General features: G+C 37.9%; 1 protein-coding gene across 1 annotated transcript in view; it reads right to left on the bottom strand.

Annotated features, from left to right (window-relative positions):
• Positions 1 to 18,453, bottom strand: part of LOC137090176 (netrin-G1) — a 105,713-nt gene extending 87,260 nt beyond the window's left edge. Inside the window, exons 1-2 of the mRNA XM_067453971.1 lie at positions 18,158 to 18,453; positions 10,312 to 10,901 (exon numbers count right to left, since the gene is read on the bottom strand). Coding sequence (XP_067310072.1) covers positions 10,312 to 10,584 — 273 coding nt within the window. The 5' untranslated portion in view covers positions 10,585 to 10,901; positions 18,158 to 18,453. The remainder of the gene's footprint in view (positions 1 to 10,311; positions 10,902 to 18,157) is intronic.
• Positions 18,454 to 19,211: the final 758 nt, after the last annotated feature.

The raw sequence follows: 19,211 nt of genomic DNA, 5'->3' as shown, positions 1-19,211 counted from the left end.
TGGCTGGGTGTATGTTCGTCGCTTACCTGGGGAACACATGGCACCAAGATGCATAATGATGTGCAAGATGCGTAATGCTTTAGGCAATGTTCTGCTGGGAAACATTGGGTCCTGCCATCCATGTGGATGTTACTTTGACACGTACCACCTACCTAAGCATTGTTGCAGACCATTGTCACCCTTTCATGGAAATGGTATTCTCTGGTCGCTGTGGCTCTTTCAGCAGGATAATGTGCCCTGCCACAACGCAAAAATGGTTCAGGAATGGTTTGAGGAGCACAACAGTTAGTTTGAGGTGTTGACTTGGCCTCCAAATCCCCCAGATCTCAATCCAATCGAGCATCTGTGGGATATGCTAAACAAACAAGTCCGATCCATGAAGGCCCCACCTTGCAAATTATAGGACTTAAAAGATCTGCTGCTAGCATCTTGGTGCCAGATACCACAGCACACCTTAAGGGGTCTAGTGGATTCCATGTCTCGATGGGTCAGGGCTGGTTTGGCAGCAAAAGGGTCACCAACACACACTCAGATATCACTTTTAAAATTATTAAATAAATATAATATTATAATATAAAATAAATTATAAAATAAATAAAAATATTACACACCAAAAATGATAAAGTTTGTAATATTATTTATTTAAAACTGTAAAAATACTAATAATTGGTTGGTTAACTGTAGTTACCTTACCATAAACAGTTAAACATGTTCACTGCTTATGGTAAATTAAATGGTTTTATGTTAAATCCCTTATATTTTATTATATATATCTATAATTAACATAAATCATTTATATAATATTAATATAAAGTCTAGAGATGACAGCACCAGTCCAAGGTTTTTCCGTACTTATTTTCCATGCTGTATGCTGATTATGCAAATGCAATATGCAATGACCATGAGACTTTAGCTTTCCTTCTCTTTAGTGTTATTAGAGACGATATACTGATCCGCACTGGAACATAACCGCTGGCTGGGTTCATGAAATGCCTTTTGTGTTTTTAGCTTAGATTATTTTAAACAATCTCTCTCCCCAGGAACACGTTTAAAGCACTGCACCGCAAGCTACTTAAAATTCCTGTCATGAATCTACCTGTGGGCAGACTTTTCTGAAATCTAAGACTATCTCAGGAAAACAGTAACTTCAATAAGATAAGTTTGAGTTAGATTTCCCCACAGACATATTTAATATTCAAGAAACAGTAAATTATCTGGGGTATTTTAAAGACACCCTGTTGTTCACTTATAGACAGAAGATTCACATTGATTTTTCTCAAAACAATGCCTATTTCATAACACAAATGCTTAATGGAGATCTGTATTTAATCTGTATTTAAACTGAGTATGGCAAGCCACTTTGACTTTTAATCATTCATGGGTTATGAATTCTTGATATCAACAATTACATTTTCACTAGTTAAAATGCTTATTTTGGATATCATGAATTAGCTTTCTACTTTTTATTTCTACTAACATTTTAATTCTTACTTCTATTTTGATAGCAATAATTACTTTGTTAAAAGTAAAAATATAAATTCCTGATATCAATAATTCAGTTTTCATTTGCTGAAATGTTAATTCTAGCTATAGTTGAAATGGTAAAACACGTTACATTTGCTATTAGTGAAAATTTCACTAATAACAAATGTAACATGTTTTACCATTTCTTGATATCACAAATTCATATCCTGGGAATTAATAAAAGTCAAAACAGCTTGCCTAAACGGAGTGTCTATTTACACCAAATGCAAATAGACCACCTTGTTGGCAGAAGCTACTAACACTAACTTCATCCACCAATGTCTAGTTGAGCCAGACAAAAATGAAAAAAAAAAAAATCTGATTATAGATTAAGGTGTTAGCATTTGATGCAAACAACCAGGGTTCAAATTTTTCCGAAATCATTCTTCTCCCTTATCCAGCTTGTTATCAGCTCCCTTATCATTGTATATCAGCTTGGAGAGGTATAAAATAAGTGGAATAAAGTGGTTTTTCGGGTTGCGTTAGGCTTAAGTGGCAGGGACAAGTAATAAGGGAACATCCCTTTATGCTTTTAATAAATATATACAGTGAATATGTTGCTATTATTGCATACTGTTTTATAATGAATGTCTGCCACTATTTGCACCTAGTATAAATAGCATCTAAGTACTATTTTCATAGTGCAAAGAAAGTACTGCAATTTTTATTTATTTAAATAAATAGCATCTATTTCTATTTGCGCAGTCTTTAAATATTTACGTCAAGTGACGTCAATATGAAACATTAGCATATTGCCCATCTACTTATTGCTCGAGCAGACTCCAGGGAAAACTTGAACCACCTCAAACACTGCAGTGGATAATGGATAGCATCATGTCAAGAAGTCGCTGTACTTGCTGTACTCTAGTGTGTTTATTGTGTTTCATATTTTGTAGGTATCTGGCTAACTTGCATTATTACTGTCTTAATGAAAAACTTCTACTAATCAGCTGTGGGCCACTATTACCTAAAACTGTGTCTATTAATGCAGATTGTCTGTAATTCTTACTACTTTGAATAAAGATAAAGGATGGAGCAAGATTTGTTTAGCAAACTTTAATGTTACATCAGTCGTTCATGATAGTGCTCGGCTAATTTATGCTCTATTATTGATACAGTTCCCGCATGTGCACCACCATAAATTAGAAACACACACACATGAGTTTGTTGATTGATGACGCAGACTTGTTAATGCTGATTGTGAGGAATTACAGTTGATACATCTCATAATGTACCTTAAACTGAGTAGCATCACTGTGAAACGTCCTGCTCAAGGTTCAGGTTGATTAGTTCTTCCAATGTTTCATCGTTCATGTTTACTGTCTTTACAAATGTGTACAATGGCTGAGCTTAAGAAAGCCTCCGGACGGAGCTGGGGTTCAGTTATGGTAATGGTTGTATGTTTCCAAAATGTGCTACGCGGTAGACCAATCACAACAGACTGGGCCATCTGGCCAATCAGAGCAGAGTAGGCCAGCGGAAAGGTGGGATTAAACTGTTTTTTGACCTTTGATGCATGTAAACCTGTTGTTAGAGATCTCCAAAACTAAATTAGGAAACTTCAAAATAACATAATAGGGGACTTTAAAGGTGCTGTCAGTCATTTTCTGTTGGTTTTGTTGATTGACACAACAGTCGTCTTGGACTAATAATCACACCTATTGATGTGCATCATACAAAAACAAAAGTTTTGAGTTTCCATTGCAACTGTAGAAATATGTCATAAATAGTCAGGAATTATTAAGTAAATGTGTTGCGCTAAAGTTAACCGGAATGTCTTTTTATGTCCATAAAGAATAATGCTGCATTTATTAGGCAGCTTATATTTTATGACTGGTGTCTTTATCTCATGTAAATTGAAAAGATGACTCCATTATGAAAGCTTTCCGTCACAGAATAAAATTTTTAAAAACGGTAATTGTGACTTTTTTCATTCAAATTTTGCACAAAAAAGTCAATCTTTTTTTTTCTCTCTCTCTCTCTCTCTCTCTCTCTCTCTCTCTCTCTCTCTCTCTCTCTCTCTCTCTCTCTCTCTCTCTCTTTTTATAAAGTCAGAATTGTGAGTTGTATAACTCACAATTGCTCCATTGTGAGGAAAACAGCTTATACATCATGTTATATTAAGTAAAAAAACAACAAAAAAATAAATAAAACTAAAAGTTTTCTGTGATGAGTAGGTTTAGGGGATGTAATATAGAGTTTGTATGGTATAAAAACCATTATGTCTATTAAAAAGTCCCCATAAAACAACCGTGTGTTTGTGTGTGTGTGTAGTTTACTTCAATGAATTTATTGTCCACACAAGGTGAACTGTTGAGCATGTTGGGATGGGGCCACAGCAGTGCTTTATTTCCTTGTTTACTTTACACCAGTCATCTGTGTTCTTCTATCTCACATTAGGGGGGTTACTCATAAAAATTTGATAGCATCTTAAATTAACCATCTGCTGTTCCTTTTCCCTTTATCATATTTGATCATGCCAGGAAGTTTAAGCTTCTTAGCAAACACAACTGATTGAATCTTTTAATGGATTGAAGCCATGGTGTGGAGTTAGTAAATTAGTTTAACTGTGTAATTATATCAGAAATATTGCACTCGCCTCCCACTATAAAAAGCCTAATGAGGCATCAAGAGAAAATATTGCTGAGTAACAAGATACTCCGTGTTCTGTACCACCAACCACTGAGCATTGCTATTGTGCCCTTGAGCACTGCACTTAACACATAACTCCTCATTGCTGTTACATGACACCTCTGTTTGCCAAACCTCACTTCCCCCAAGGCACGATGGAGTAGAAAAATCAGCTCTCATTGTTTTACCGGCTAAGACGAGATCAACATGGACCTCCATGACTGGCTTGTTACCTCAAATGATGCTGACCTTAGAATGGCCTGAAGCTTGGCACCACTGTAATGCTGACGTTCATTAGACCGACTGTCAGTTTGTTGTCAGATTACTGTCATGGAAATAAAAACATCATTTTATAACAAGCTATAACTGGTTGTAAATTGCCTAATATGAAGTTGCACTAGGTGGGCAGATATATTAGATGAACAGAAATTGGTATGTGATTGGGTATAAATCCTGAGAAAAAGGACAGAAAAAAATGACAGATTATTCATAGTTTTCACCATAACAATGTAGTTGAGGTAACTTGTTGTCTAGTAATGTGACAACTAGTCTATTTTAATCCGGTGAATACTTCTCAGGGTTGGTTTATTTTTGAAAGAAAGTTGATGTGGGGTGGGGGAGGGGTGTTGTCATGCTACGGGCCAGATTTACTAACAGCTTCTGTCAGAACAAACCCTCTTTTGGCGTTAAAAAAATATGGGCTCAAATTCCCGCAATTTGAATTGCAGTCAAGCATAAAAAAAATTAGCATGAATCAAAATTTTAAAAACACATGTGAAAATATAACGCACAAAAATGAAAAATCAATGCAGAATCACAATAATAATAAGCACGAGTCAAACATTTAAACAAGTTTAGAAATTATATTGCTCAAAACTGAATAATGTATTTAAAATTATCTGAATCGCACACAAAATCATGTTTTCTGCTCTTAATTTCATGTTTTGTATGCCTGTGCTCTTTTCTCCTTTGCTCTTGTTTCCACATTCTGCGCTTGCGTTTCCAAATGTTGCAGTTCGAGTTTCATGTAAATCAGGGGCGGGTCTTAGCATCACCATTGGTCCACTAGTTCTAGATTGACAGCTCATCCTGTAGCTAATCAATGGAAGAGGGAAGTTGACATCACAGAGACTCGTCTCATGCAAGCCTGCAGTCTCCCTCTCATTTACTGAAGCTTTCGCGTCTCGATCGCCCCCCGGTGACCAGTCCCAGTATAGCCGCCTCTCTGTGTTTTCTAATGGACGTGAGACAAACTAAACAATAAAATTACACTTCAAATATTTTTTCCCCAAAGTTAGTTTATGTCATTGAAGGCAGTTATCATCACAATGATTTCATTTCAAGTGTTCGTTTTTAAAATAAGTTTAGTTTTAGTTAGTTATCTGACGCTTTAAAAACGGGGGGTGTGACGTCATGATTGACAGCTGAGACTGACGGCTTCTCTGAGTGAAGTTGTCACTGAGGCACTAACGGACTTTTTTCGGAATTTTTGGGAGCAGATTGGTGCTTTAGCTTTAATTTCTACATTTCCATAACTGTTTATTTTACACCAACATAATTAATTGTTCTGCATCTGTGAGAGTGTGGGCGGGCTTTTGATATCGCAGCAGTACTTCCTGCTCTACTTCCTGCGCTCTACTGCGCAACTCCGGTCCCGAAATCGCTACTGCGCAGACTCTGTCCCAAGATGTCAGCGCCGTGCACCCCCCCACTGAAAGCTTCAAATATGGCAAGCGGAAACGGATGATGTCGAGTCGTCCATATTTTTTTACGGTCTATGGTCTCATGCCGCTCAGTTCAGCCAGCCGCTGACACGCTCTCTATCACTGTATCGGCAAGAAATTTTATTGTTATGAATATAATCTTAGGAATCTATTATTTTGTATTATAGATGTTTTAGGGGGGTTCTCACAATTAAAGCAGTCAAATGAACGTAATCATGATAATGATCATGAAAATGATTATGAACAGCGGCTGGTTGAACTGAGTGGCACGAGACGAGGCTCTGTGGCGTCAACTTCCCTCTTCCATTGATTGGCGACAGGATGAGCTGTCAATCTAGAAGTAGAGGACCAATGGTGATGCTAAGACCCGCCCCTGATTTACATGAAACTCGAACTGCAACATTTGGAAAGGCAAGCGCAGAATGTGGAAACAAGAGCAAAGGAGAAAAGAGCACAGCCATACAAAACATGAAATTAAGAGCAGAAAACATGATTTTGTGTGCAAATCAGATCATTTTAAATTCATGATTCAGTTGAGCAATAAAATTTTAAACTTGTTTAAATGTTTGACTCACGCTTATTATTTGTATTTCTATGACCGCATTGTTTGTGATTCTGCATGGATTTTTCAGTTTTGTGCGTTATATTTTCACATGTGTTTTAAAAATTTTGATTCATGCTTATTTTTTTATGCTTGACTGCAATTCAATTGGCGGGAAATTGAGCCCATATAAAAAAATTACCATCAGGATTTAGTGAAGACATGCAGTGAAAAATTAGCGCTGAAAAGCCATGGACCGCATTATTTTTGCGGCTGACGTTATAGCATATGAGAGTCTCCCATTCAGACGCAAAATTTATGGGAGGAGAGTGTTTAAATTAATCAATTTATTCGTATTTGCGGCCTTATTTACTGCCCAAAAAGTATGTCTCAAACCAGATGCTAATTTCCGCTACTCTTGGTAGATTGCGTTGGTCATTATGAAAATGTAACGTTGTCAGTAGATCACGGGAAGAACTTTCCACTGACATCAGTGCTGATTTGGAATTGTTAATTTGCCCTGTATAGCTAAATTTTGCCCTATATGGGGTAAGTTGTCACAGAAAGAACCTGCCTGTTATACGCTATTTGGCAACATTTAAATGATAAAACAATTATGGTATGTAAGAACGCTTTTTATCGCCACAGTATAAGTTAAAGGTGCACTATGTAGTATTTTTGCAGTAAAATATCCAAAAACCACTAGGCCAGTGTTATATATTTTGTTCAGTTGAGTTCTTACAATATCCCAAATGTTTCCAACTATTTGTAAATTGTGAGAAAATTGTTATTTTAACCAAGGAGCCAGGACGTGTCAGCATAGCATTTGAGGGAGTCGCCTGTCAACTGCGTCATATCTGCATTACCCTCGGTTTTATTTGCCAGAAGTGCTTTACTTTTAGCAGTGTGAACAAGTGTTACAGCAGTCGCTGAGCGAACACACAGAGTAACGTCATAACATCAGTTAAAACACACTAAAAATATATCTAATATGATAAACAGAGTCGCTTTACCTTATACTCATGACCGGAACAGCGGACATAGTACAGGAGCCCGGCTACTGTGTCCCGTCCCGTCATTAAAAAAGCCCCGGTGCTTGCGAGCCGTGTGTTTGTGTAACAATCACTCCAGTAGCCATGGTCAGCTCCACAAACCTCTGTCCTGCTCTGCTTCATACTACAGTAACATTAATAACCGCATCCATGAACATGAGGCGTCATCAAACTACCCCTTTGTTTTGAATAGGCGCCCTCTAGTGGACGGAAAGTTGTATAGTGCACCTTCAACAATTGCGAGTTATTCCATGGTGGAAACAAGCTTCCATAATTATGAAATACAAAACGAATAACTGGTTCAGCCAACATATGTTTTTATTAAATTTATAAATAATATATAATTTTGTTGTATAATTTTATATATAAGTTTGGTGTCAAAAAGATTTTGGCTGTTAAAATTCTGAATTATTATTACAGTTTAAAATAACTGTTTTCTGTGATGTCAAAGCTGAATTTTCATCATCATTACTCCAGTCTTCAGTGCATGATCCTTCATAAATCATTCTGAAATGCTGATTTGATGCTCAATAAACATTTAGAATATATAGACATTAGAAATGACTTTACTGTCACTTTCTGAAAAGTATTTTCTGTAAACTAAACTTTCTAGAGGTAGTACATTATACTGCTTAGTATGTGGCTACATATCAAATAAATAAAGGAGCATGACATTGAAACTGAGTTGAAATTGATTGTGAAGTGATATGACAGGAAACTAGCTAAAGAAATGTATTGCCTGTGACAATGTTTAAATATATAGTTTTAGCACCGTTCACTATACAAAAACTTTGACTGCTGATTGCACAATTGACCAATAAGAATCAAGTACTCCAGCCATGTAATAATATAGGCAATGTAGTGTGTTTTGCCTAATGTTGTTGTATACCATGGTTCTCTTTGACACTGAGCAGGTTTATATGCACATCAGTAAACTGATAACTCACAAATATCAGCTTATTGAAATAACCAGTTTTCCCCGTTTACATGCAAACCAGTAAACTGACAACGCAAGTAAACCGCATTTATATGACTTTATTAATAAACCGGTTATTTCCTTGTAGTGACGCCAAAAAAAATAATGTCCTTATCTGACTCAGAGTATTCCAAATGTTATGTCAGTTGTGATGTTAAATAACGTGTGCACCGTATCAGTGGGAGATTTACGGCTCATATTATCCCTCATGCAGTTACAGATGCAACCTCTTCTACTTCTGCTGCATAAGATGAGAACACATCTTTACAATTTTCTGGAAAAAAGTCTGTGTTTGTGATATATGTCTTTATTTCATGCAAAACGCTAGGTCGCTCTGTCTGGGTGCATTTAAATCTGCTCTAAGTTTGCATTTTTGTTACCTACTATCACACACAGGGCCGACCCGTTTTTATAAATATTAATTCGAAATATTACCAAAAAAACCCTTAAACAAATCCCCAGACTCCCCAGACCACCGCATCAATCTCCTCCTGCCCAGCGAGTGCTTTAGTGTGTCCGATATTGAACGCGCGATCAGTTTAGCGTTGGGAATTTGTAGTTGCGTCGCCTCTTGCGCATCTAACAGACAGGAATATGCTTGTTTGCTCCCGCCAGTGAAAGTTGGAAAGTTGCCTAATTATTTATGACGGATGGCTAATGTGTCAAAAAGACCGAAGCCCTCTGATACAGGAATATAAAGGAATAAGGCGATAAAGACAGAGGTACAGTGATGAAATGAATGAACAGTTTATCTAAATGCATTATCTAAATAGGAATGTTTGCTAACTAATTCCAGTTATTTTTATCTTAAACTTTATATAAGCTGTTCTGGGTGATCAGAATCTGTAAAAAAAAATCATGTCAATTGTTTATAAACATATATAATTTTTTTAATAGCCTAATGTTTTTACTTAGTTGTGCAATTGTAAGGGGATATATGGTGTTTGTAAAAAAAAAATTCTGAAATTAGTAAAGATATTTATATACAGGTTTATCTAAAATAGCTAAAAAATAAAATAAAATATAAAATATACTAAATATAAACATTTCTTAAAAAGTTTAATTCATGGTGACAACATGAGCATGCATAGTTTAGTGGAGGATATACGTATACACAGATTTTTGTATTTATGTGTGTGTGTGTGTGTGTGTGTGTGTGTGTGTGTGTGTGTGTGTGTGTGTGTGTGTCCTTGTTTATACTACTTTGCGGGGACCAAATCTCCCCATAAGGGTAGTAATAGCTGATAGTAGTCACTTTTCAACTGGCTCATTGAAAAGTGAGCCGGTCCCCAGTATCCAATGCAGAATGTTTCCTGTGATGGGTAGGTTTAGGGGCAGTGTAAGGGGATAGAAAATACGGTTTGTACAGTATAAAAACCATTACGTCTATGGAGAGTCCCCACAAAGATAGTGAACCAGACGTGTGTGTGTGTGTGTGTGTGTGTGCGTGTGTGTGTGTGTGTGTGTGTGTGTGTGTGTGTGTGTGTGTGTGTGTGTGTGTGTGTTTGTTTGTTTATTTTTATTTTAAAAATGATAAAAACAGAACCAACATCCAAGTAAAATCTTGCCTAGGGCAGCAAATTGGTCAGGGCCGGCCCTGATCACACATGTGCACTTCAATAAGCCGACCCAAAGCAGTTTAATGCGTTTACATGCAGCGTGAAATCGGGGTAAGAGGCAAAAACTACCTGTTCCGACCGGTTTATGCTTACGCCGTTTATGACCTTATTCCGATAAAAGAAAACAGGTTATTGCGTTTACATTACCATGTTCATTGTCGGCTTATTAGGCATAATCGGCTTAAGAATGTGCATGTAAACACACCCACTCATCAAGAAGTTCATAAAACTGTTTCAAACTCACCAGGGCACAGTACATCTCAGGTGGGTCTCCACAGGTGATGTTGGGTGGGTCCAGAGACACTCTCAGGTATTTGGTCATATCAGTGGCTTCAGGCTGGCAGGCCATGTAATGCCAGGCCAGGCGGTCCTCCGCGTATACCTGGGACTTACAAACATCATAGTGCCCCCATGAGGCCGGGTAATGCTGCGTGGCATGACACCAACTCACCCACAGGGCCTGTAGTACAAACACTAGCAGCAAGTACATGGTTGCACCTTTCTTCTGATGCCTCATTAAACGGAGTCTGATAAATAATAAGCAGGCAGAGGGTGATGAGGCAGACTGCCTCTGTGGTAACACTGAATTTTAAAGGGGAAAAGAGACCAGCATCAGTGCCAGCTTTGACTCAGCTTCCTCAGGCCCCTCTAATTTCATTTATTTGTTTCTTTTTGTCTGACTGTGTTGCAGAGGCGCTTGCGTTCTGACAAAGTTGCGGTAAGTGTGGGTCACCGGTGTGAAAGAATGATATTAATTCCTTCTTGAAGCCATTAGTGGAGGCCATTTCAGTTCATCCGCCTGTCCATTGTCATTTCCATTGTGCTCTCTGCAGTCTGTAGGGGAAAAGAACAAAAGAAGAGGAAAACAAAAGTGTGTCAGTGGAGAAGTTTCTAGGATTGGTGTTGTACGAATAACGAGGAGCCCAGTGGAAAAGGTGAGGAGGTGCAGGTCAAATGTTTTCTTTTGTTGAGATGGACTTCATAGAGAAGTATCCTAAAAATACCTGCTTATTACAGAAGACAAATAGCCAAACATCCCTGCGGGCACAAATAGACCGTCTAAGTCTGTCTCCAACGTGCAACTCTCACTAGTCTCTCAGCAATTTGAGATTTCAAAAATTCTGTTCTAGAGTGAGGCAAGCAGTGGCGGAAAGAGGTCATTATATTTTCTAGATATAGAAATGGTATGCATACTTCATATTTTATAGACCTTAATGCATTTCATAGGCCTTTTAATGTCAGAGACAGGGCCATTGTTACTTGTGCAACACTCCAAAAAATATTTTGTCAGGTGCCCTAAAATGTGCTTCATGTGATAACATAAAAATAACTAATTTTATGTACAGTAAGTAAGACATATTTCATTGGATTTATTTAATATGACTGAATCAACCAGGCCACAGTAGGTTACAGCAAATGAAAGTCATTTTAAAGGGTCATGTCAGGTGGAAATAGCTGTCGGGCTAGTTCACCCAAAAATTAAATTTCTGTCATAATTTACTCACCATCATGACCAGGGGCTGTCAAACTCAAAATATGGCAAAGGAGGTATCATAAAAGTTTCATCAAAGTTGTCTGTATGATTTAAGCACTGCATTTAAGTCATTTGATAACTTTGTGTGATGACCAGATGGACATTTACGTTGGTGTTCATAAAATTATTTTAAATATGCACATATTAAAATGCCCCACTCCCTTTCAAGTAAGTAGTATATGTGTAAATAATGTATGTATATGTGCATGTACATGTATATACGGGAGATTAACTATTATAATTTTCTATGTATATTGTATTACGTGTATATATTTGTATGTGTGTGTGTGTGTGTGTGTGTGTGTGTGTGTGTGTGTGTATATATACACACACACACACACACACACACACACACACACACACACACACACACACACACACACACACACACACACACACACACACACATTCACCAAGGATTATTAGGAACACCTTTTCAATTTATCATTAATGCAATTATCTAATCACCCAATCACATGGCAGTTGCTTCAATGCATTAAGGGGTGTGGTCCTGGTCAAGACAATTTCCTGAACTCCAAACTGAATGTCAGAATGGGAAAGAAAGGTGATTTAAGCAATTTTGAGCGTGGCATGGTTGTTGGTGCCAGACGGGCCGGTCTGAGTATTTCACAATCTGCTCAGTTACTTGGATTTTCACACACAACCATTTCTAGGGTTAACAAAGAATGGCGTGAAAAGGGCAAAACATCCAGTATGCGACAGTCCTGTGGGCGAAAATGCCTTGTTGATGCTCGAGGTCAGAGGAGAATGGGCCGACTGATTCAAGCTGATAGAAGAGCAACTTTGACTGAAATAACCACTCGTTACAACTGAGGTATGCAGCAAAGCATTTGTGAAGCCACAACACGCATAACCTTGAGGCTGATGGGCTACAACAGCAGAAGACCCCACCGGGTACCACTCATCTCCACTACAAATAGAAAAAAGAGGCTACCATTTTCACAAGCTCGCCAAAATTGTTGAAGACTGGAAAAATGTTGCCTGGTCTGATGAGTCTCGATTTCTGTTGAGACATTCAGATGGTAGAGGAAGAATTTGGCGTAAACAGAATGAGAACATGGATCCATCATGTCTTGTTACCACTGTGCTGGCTAGTGGTGGTGGTGTAATGGTGTGGGGGATGCTTTCTGGGCACACTTTAGGCCCCTTAGTGCCAATTGGTCATTGTTTAAATGCCACGGCCTACCTGAGCTGAATCATTTCAAATTGGTTTCTTGAACATGACAATGAGTTCACTGTAATAAAATGGCCCCCACATTCACCAGATCTCAACCCAAAAGAGCTTTTTGGGATGTGATGGAACGGGAGCTTCACTTCCTGGATGTGCATCCCACAAATCTCCATCAACTGCAAGATGCTATCCTATCAATATGAGCCAAAATTTCTAAAGAATGCTTTCAGCACCTTGTTGAATCAATGCCACATAGAATTAAGGCAGTCCTGAAGGTAAAAGAGGGTCAAACACAGTATTAGTATGGTGTTCCTAATAAACCTTTAGGTTAGTATATTGTTTTTGTTTTGTTTGCTCGAAATAAGCTTCAATCAATCAATCAATATGGTACATTGAGATCAGTTACAAGACATAAGAAACAATGACCTTTGGCATTACTGACGTCAAACCTAATGAGACACATTTTAACACACCATCCTTGAATATACATGAACATTAATGAGATTTTAAAGGTGCACTAGAGGAAAAGATTATCAATAAATAATGGCTTTTAATAAATTTCTGCCTTTTCCTCATGCAAAGCTATCATATGGTTTTAGAAGACTTTAAATATAGCATGCAAGTAAAGGCCTGTTAACACCAAGGACGATAACTATAACAATAAAGTTCTATGGGAATAGAATTCTAGCACAGTCCACACCATAACTATAATGATAAGTTCCCTATATGTCAGTCACTTTGACACTAGGGGTCACACTTTGGAGACCAAAACATCTCTGAAACATTGAGAAAAGGCCAATGAGAATTGGTGACGGTTATAAAAGGGAGAAGGCGTGCATCACTCATCCAGATTTGTTCTTTGGAGGCGAGCTCAAGCCATTCATCCTCAGGAAAGAAAGAAAATTGCTGGTGGGACGGTGCATTGCAGCGGTCTTTCTCTGTCTTTGCTTCAGCAAACCTGAAAGAGCAATTTCCTGTAAAAGAGTATTTTTCTTGATTGTTGATTCAAATAACAAACAACTCTGCATGCACAGCAACATACTTTTAAAAATAGCGGTTGAAATAAAATACTGCAGGGAGAAATGCTATGTGAACTCAGCCAATCAGCAAGTTCAGCACCCAAGTCCCACCCACGAAAGTTCCTGAACTTTGAAAAAGTACCACGCAAGCAGGAACTTTCTGAGGGGGAAATATTTACCCGGAACTTCATTTAGACCCCTGTCCCTGCAGTCGAAACACACCCCCAAAGTTTCTAATTCCTGGGGAAAGTTCCTGCAGCTATCAAGTACTTGCAGAGTGCACTTATAATAAACAGAACATTATCCATTGCTGTGTATGCTAATATAGTTCTCTTTATTCTTATGGTTCTTGGTGTGAACTGACCTAATTACAGACTTTTTTATTTTGGTTTGTGGTGAGATGGACGAGCCTGCGAGCCATACCGGTCTCAAGTCCTCTCATGAGGGAGCTCGGAGGCATATAAGGACGAGCGACACCAGTGAAGGACGATAGAGGACTGGGCCTGGACTTTACGTTGTGTTTTTTTAATGTTTTATTATGTGTGTGCGGGCAGTTGTCTGTGAGGGGCTGCTCGTGTAACTTTCGTTTAGTTTATTATATAATTTATTATAAGTATTTTAATTGTTCGCCAGTTCCCGCCTCCTTCTTCCTTATTCTATTAACTATGTTACACTGTTTTTTAAATTTTTGGATTTTGAAATTCCCTGATCACCTTTCACTTTCATTGTATGGGAAAGAGAAGTGTGAACATGTTGCTAAACTCTCCTTTTGTTTTCCACTGAATAAATTCAGTCAAACAGGTTTTGAGAAACATAAGGGTGAGTACATTTTTGGGGGAACATTTTCACTTTTTACTGTGTATCAGTAACTATAAATCATTTAAAATCAATGATGCATGCATTGGCCCTACAGTATGAAAGAACAGGCCTCAGATTGCACTCCTCCATCATATCCATCAAAACAAGGAATCCTTGATGGTGGGGTATGATTGGTTGACTTGATTAGGTCCGTGCCCCCTTAAATTGAGGGACGAGCCATGATAGATGAGACAGAGCAGCCTCTAAATGTGCTTTGTCAATCATGCTGATGTCTAACAAGGAGCCAATTACCACGTTCAGCCCCCGGCACGGGGCAGGATGTGATTAATAAGACATTACTGTATAGCCGTCAGCATCATGAGTTTCATAAAAAATGTCAGTAATAGGACTGAAATAGTGGCTGCTCTAAAGCGCAAGAACAGGCGATAAGTTAAAGGCGGCAGTCATAGATAGAGGGATAGATAAGGTGCGGTCCGATATCACACAAGTGTTTTATCACACTTCTAATCCAGATAAAGCTTCAGACTCCCAGTCCTGTGATTGGGTTACAGTAGAGATGGGAGAGACTTTTTTCCATGCACTTAACACTAGGAATTTGAGAAGTGTGAGCTTATCAGGCTTGCATTAGAGAGGAAACTAATACATTGGTGGCTGATAAGAGAGGAACGAGAGCTTCCTGGAATTTTCTAAAGATGTATGGATACCATGGATGTGCCAGCTCATCATAAATAAACTGAGGGTTTTTCCAAAATCAGTCAGAGTTGGCTTCCTCACCAACTATGCATTGCGATATATTTGCAATCTCTCTGCCTTTATATCAAGAATAGCTATATATATATATATATATATATATATATATATATATATATATATATATATATATATATATATATATATATGGCATATATATATATATATATATATATGGCATATATATATAAAACAGTCCCATAATGGTTATTGGCCAATGCTAATTTTATATCAGCAGTATTCATCAGGGAATCAGTCTTTCCTAATTTTAGTTATATCGTTGAGGTGACTAAATTCACTTTTAGTCATCAGCCTTCAAGACCACTATACTGATGATGAAGATGAAGTTCCAAACTCATTGTTCCTTGATACAGAAAAAGGGAAATTAGAAGCTCATTTGAGTGAAATATCAGTGAATAGCTACTGAAAAATCAGTTCATTAGTGGCATGAACCACTTTTATGATACTTTTATGGCCGTTATTTCTCTCTTTTTTGGTGTAAATTATGAAAGCTTCAGTCCCTATTAATTGTAATTTAATGGAAAACAGTGAGAACTACATTGTTCAAAACTTCTCCCTTTGTGTTTAACTGAAAAAAAATAATGTTGTGTGTATGAAATGACATAAGGGTGAACAAAGTATATTTTTTTTATATGAATTATATATTTTGGGTGAACTGTTCCTTTAAGACAGCCAAATATCATTCAAATGATTCTCGTATTTCTCTTCAGCAGTTTTATTTATTTTAACAGAAGGAACGTAAGAGATGTTGCTATGAAAAAAAGGACCATGAATGATTTACAAGTGTCCCATATGCCCAGGAAAAAGTGTAGTGATGGCTTGGGTATTTTTTCATTCCTACTTTTTTCTCTGAAAACACCCCCCTGTGTCCACTTGTATTTTACTCCCCAGGCAACTGAAGCATACCGAAGTATTTTTAAGTCAGTCGACACTCATAGCACATGGCTCGCGTTGGTTACAGACTCTCAGGGACCCTGTAAAACCCGTGGATACTGCTATTTATTGAGTGTTCTTTCCACTATCCATGTTGTACCTCAGTGTCAATGTTGCTGACATGCCTTGTTAATTCCTGCTTTTTCGCTTAACCCCGATGCGCGGTTCTCTTGCTCTCAAACACATATTACCACATGCTTACATGTTAGCCTTGTGTGCAGTGAGACAGGAGCTGTTCAGGTGCTGGAATTGAAACGAGCCTTAACAACTTAGCACCCTGCAGTCTTTTTTAAGGGTGTGAAGCTTTGTTTTCTGTCAGTTTCTGAACTGACAGATTAGCATATGCTATAGTGTTAATGAAAACGAAAAGGAATCTACAGTCTAAAAAATAAAGCTTCCAAAAGATGATTTCACAGCAAGACCCATTTTGTGTTCCCAAAAGAACCTTTCAGTGAATAGTACACTTTTTTCTCCTTTTTGTGAAGAACATTCTAAAGAGACGTTTTCAAATACAAAAATCCATTTGTGCCGTGGAAAAGCTCCATAGATGCTAAACTTTGGAGCAAAGCTTCACACATCAAAAGTGCTTGGCATGTTCTTTTAGACATGTAGAAATCAACCTTTCCACGAGTAATGCCAATCAGCCTGTCACTTGCTTCCCATCGTCACCACATACTAGAGGAACATGCATAATTAACTACCTTTTTCCTGGAAGGTTTGGATGCTCCGACACACACACTAAGTGACATGTGGTCTAAAGTGCTACTCGCATTCCCATACTGATGTACCGCCACACCACTGAGATCAACAAAGAGTCATGTCCTTCCAGTTAACTCCATTATGTAACATGTCTGTGTTGAGCTCCAATTAAGAGAGAAACAAATGCCAATTAATGAATAATCATTAAGGGAATAAAACGTCCATTGATGTTAAAATCCATCAGGCCGTCTATTTGTAATCTTCCCTTATAAGTTTTTATTTTATTTATTTAATTAAAACATGCTATAAGGTTTAGACATTCATGAGGTTTTTCAATAGTGCTTTGTAAATTTGAGTAAAGATTCTCATTTGAGCTGTATAGGGTTCTTGAGTTGAATGCACTGCGTGGTTCTTTAAAAATGAATATTTTAAGATTAAATCTCGATGTGGGTTCTTCTTCAGTTTAGGGATATAGTTGCTTGGTTCTTAAAAGGAGCTGTATATTAAATAGAGAATAAAACGATTTTCTTTCTTTTTTCTCGAACTTAAAATAGACTCCTGATGCATAATCGCCTTTTGTTTGTAATTGTTAAGGGTGTAAACTAGAAAAAAAGTGCAACAGGCGATGCGTAATCTTTAACTAGACAAAACACCTTCATTTGGAGACAAAACAGTGTTGATCGTCTGCGTCTTAACCAATGTCGTCCTGGAACGCTCGTGCGCATGAGGCGTGGAAAGGTAGCGGGATGAAATGAGCATTTAAGTTAAGAATTGCAAATTGAATGTGCGATGTGCATTCCTTTAAATAGGCAAAAACTAAAATTATCGAGAAAATTGCAAGAATATAAACTGTGCTGTTTAGAAGGGAATATAGTTTTACATTTTGATAAATCCATTCAACTATCGATTAAAGGACGAGGTGTCAGAAATGAAATAACTATTTACACAGGGGGGAAAGCAGCTCAACGATCTGTTTCATATGGAAACGCAGGGAAATACACATTTTCACAGTAAGTTTTTATACCTGCCTCAACTGATTCCTCTGCTGAGGAAATGGCTACACATGGATGATGATTCGACTCTATTGGTTCATGCAACATGCAAGCACAAAAAAATAACCCACCTTGTCAGTTTTCCCGACAGAAAACATCCACTGAATGAATCCGCTCTTTACTGATCAGATCTTGCCCCCGAGATTTTACTCCACAACAATTGACTAAATGCCATGCACATGTTCTCCTACACGTCTGTTGTTCATCGGAAAGCTGAACATACTTTACAGCTAAGAAGTCCAGCCTTTTCAATAAAAAGTAATTGTACTGACACTCAGCCCGTGAAATGCGCGTCAATACTGCCAAAACTCCAGTTAGATTTAGTTGTTGTCAGCGCTTACCTATACCCTGTCCGGGAGAGAACAACTAACCTGCTGAAAGCGATCATCTCCAAATGTAAGTTTGAGGGAATGAAGCCTATTCAAGCCGCGCACTTGAGCTCTCCGCTGGGTCCTAAAGGGCCCGCAGCCGCGCGAACATTTGGGCATCTGCTTAAACAGGTTAAACTGCCAGATGCCTGTACATACAGACTCTCAAGACTGCCTACCTAGATGACATTATGTCCAATATGGGACGACCGTTAAGTTATAAAGGCTATGTCTTAAAAATATCCAAATTGATTTTGCTAAACATATATCCATCAGAATAGACAGCCTGAGGAATTTGAATTGCCATTTATGTGATGAAAAGGAAATATGAAAGCACTAACGAAAAGGTGACCGTCATTTTCAAAACTGAATCCATGATGTCACATGATTGTCGCTTAGGTAAAGCAGACTTTTTTTTAACAAAGTAATTGACGGTTACCGACCTTTCACAGAAATAAGTAAATAAATGTTACTTTCCGCTGACCTCTTAGGGGACTGATGATGAAGACCAACCTCTTTCCTCGCGAGTCTCTTCGGCAGAGTTCAGAATCAGATCACGCGCACGTGGAGCAGCAGTGACACTTCCACATGAGTATGTACATTCTGAATCACTACGAACAGATTGGTCTGCTTTTAGTGCACATTTCCTAAAAGTATAAAGTTATAACACTTCTACAGTGAAACAAGATTATTGGTTGGTACAAATTTAGGACTAACCTTTTCTGTGAAACCAAAGTTAATATGTAGAATTTTTATC

The sequence above is a fragment of the Pseudorasbora parva genome, chromosome 9 (genome assembly GCF_024679245.1).
Source record: "Pseudorasbora parva isolate DD20220531a chromosome 9, ASM2467924v1, whole genome shotgun sequence".
Classification (NCBI taxonomy): Eukaryota; Metazoa; Chordata; class Actinopteri; order Cypriniformes; family Gobionidae; genus Pseudorasbora; species Pseudorasbora parva.
The sequence above is the reverse complement of the archived record's forward strand: the minus strand, read 5'-3'. Positions and strand labels throughout refer to the sequence as shown.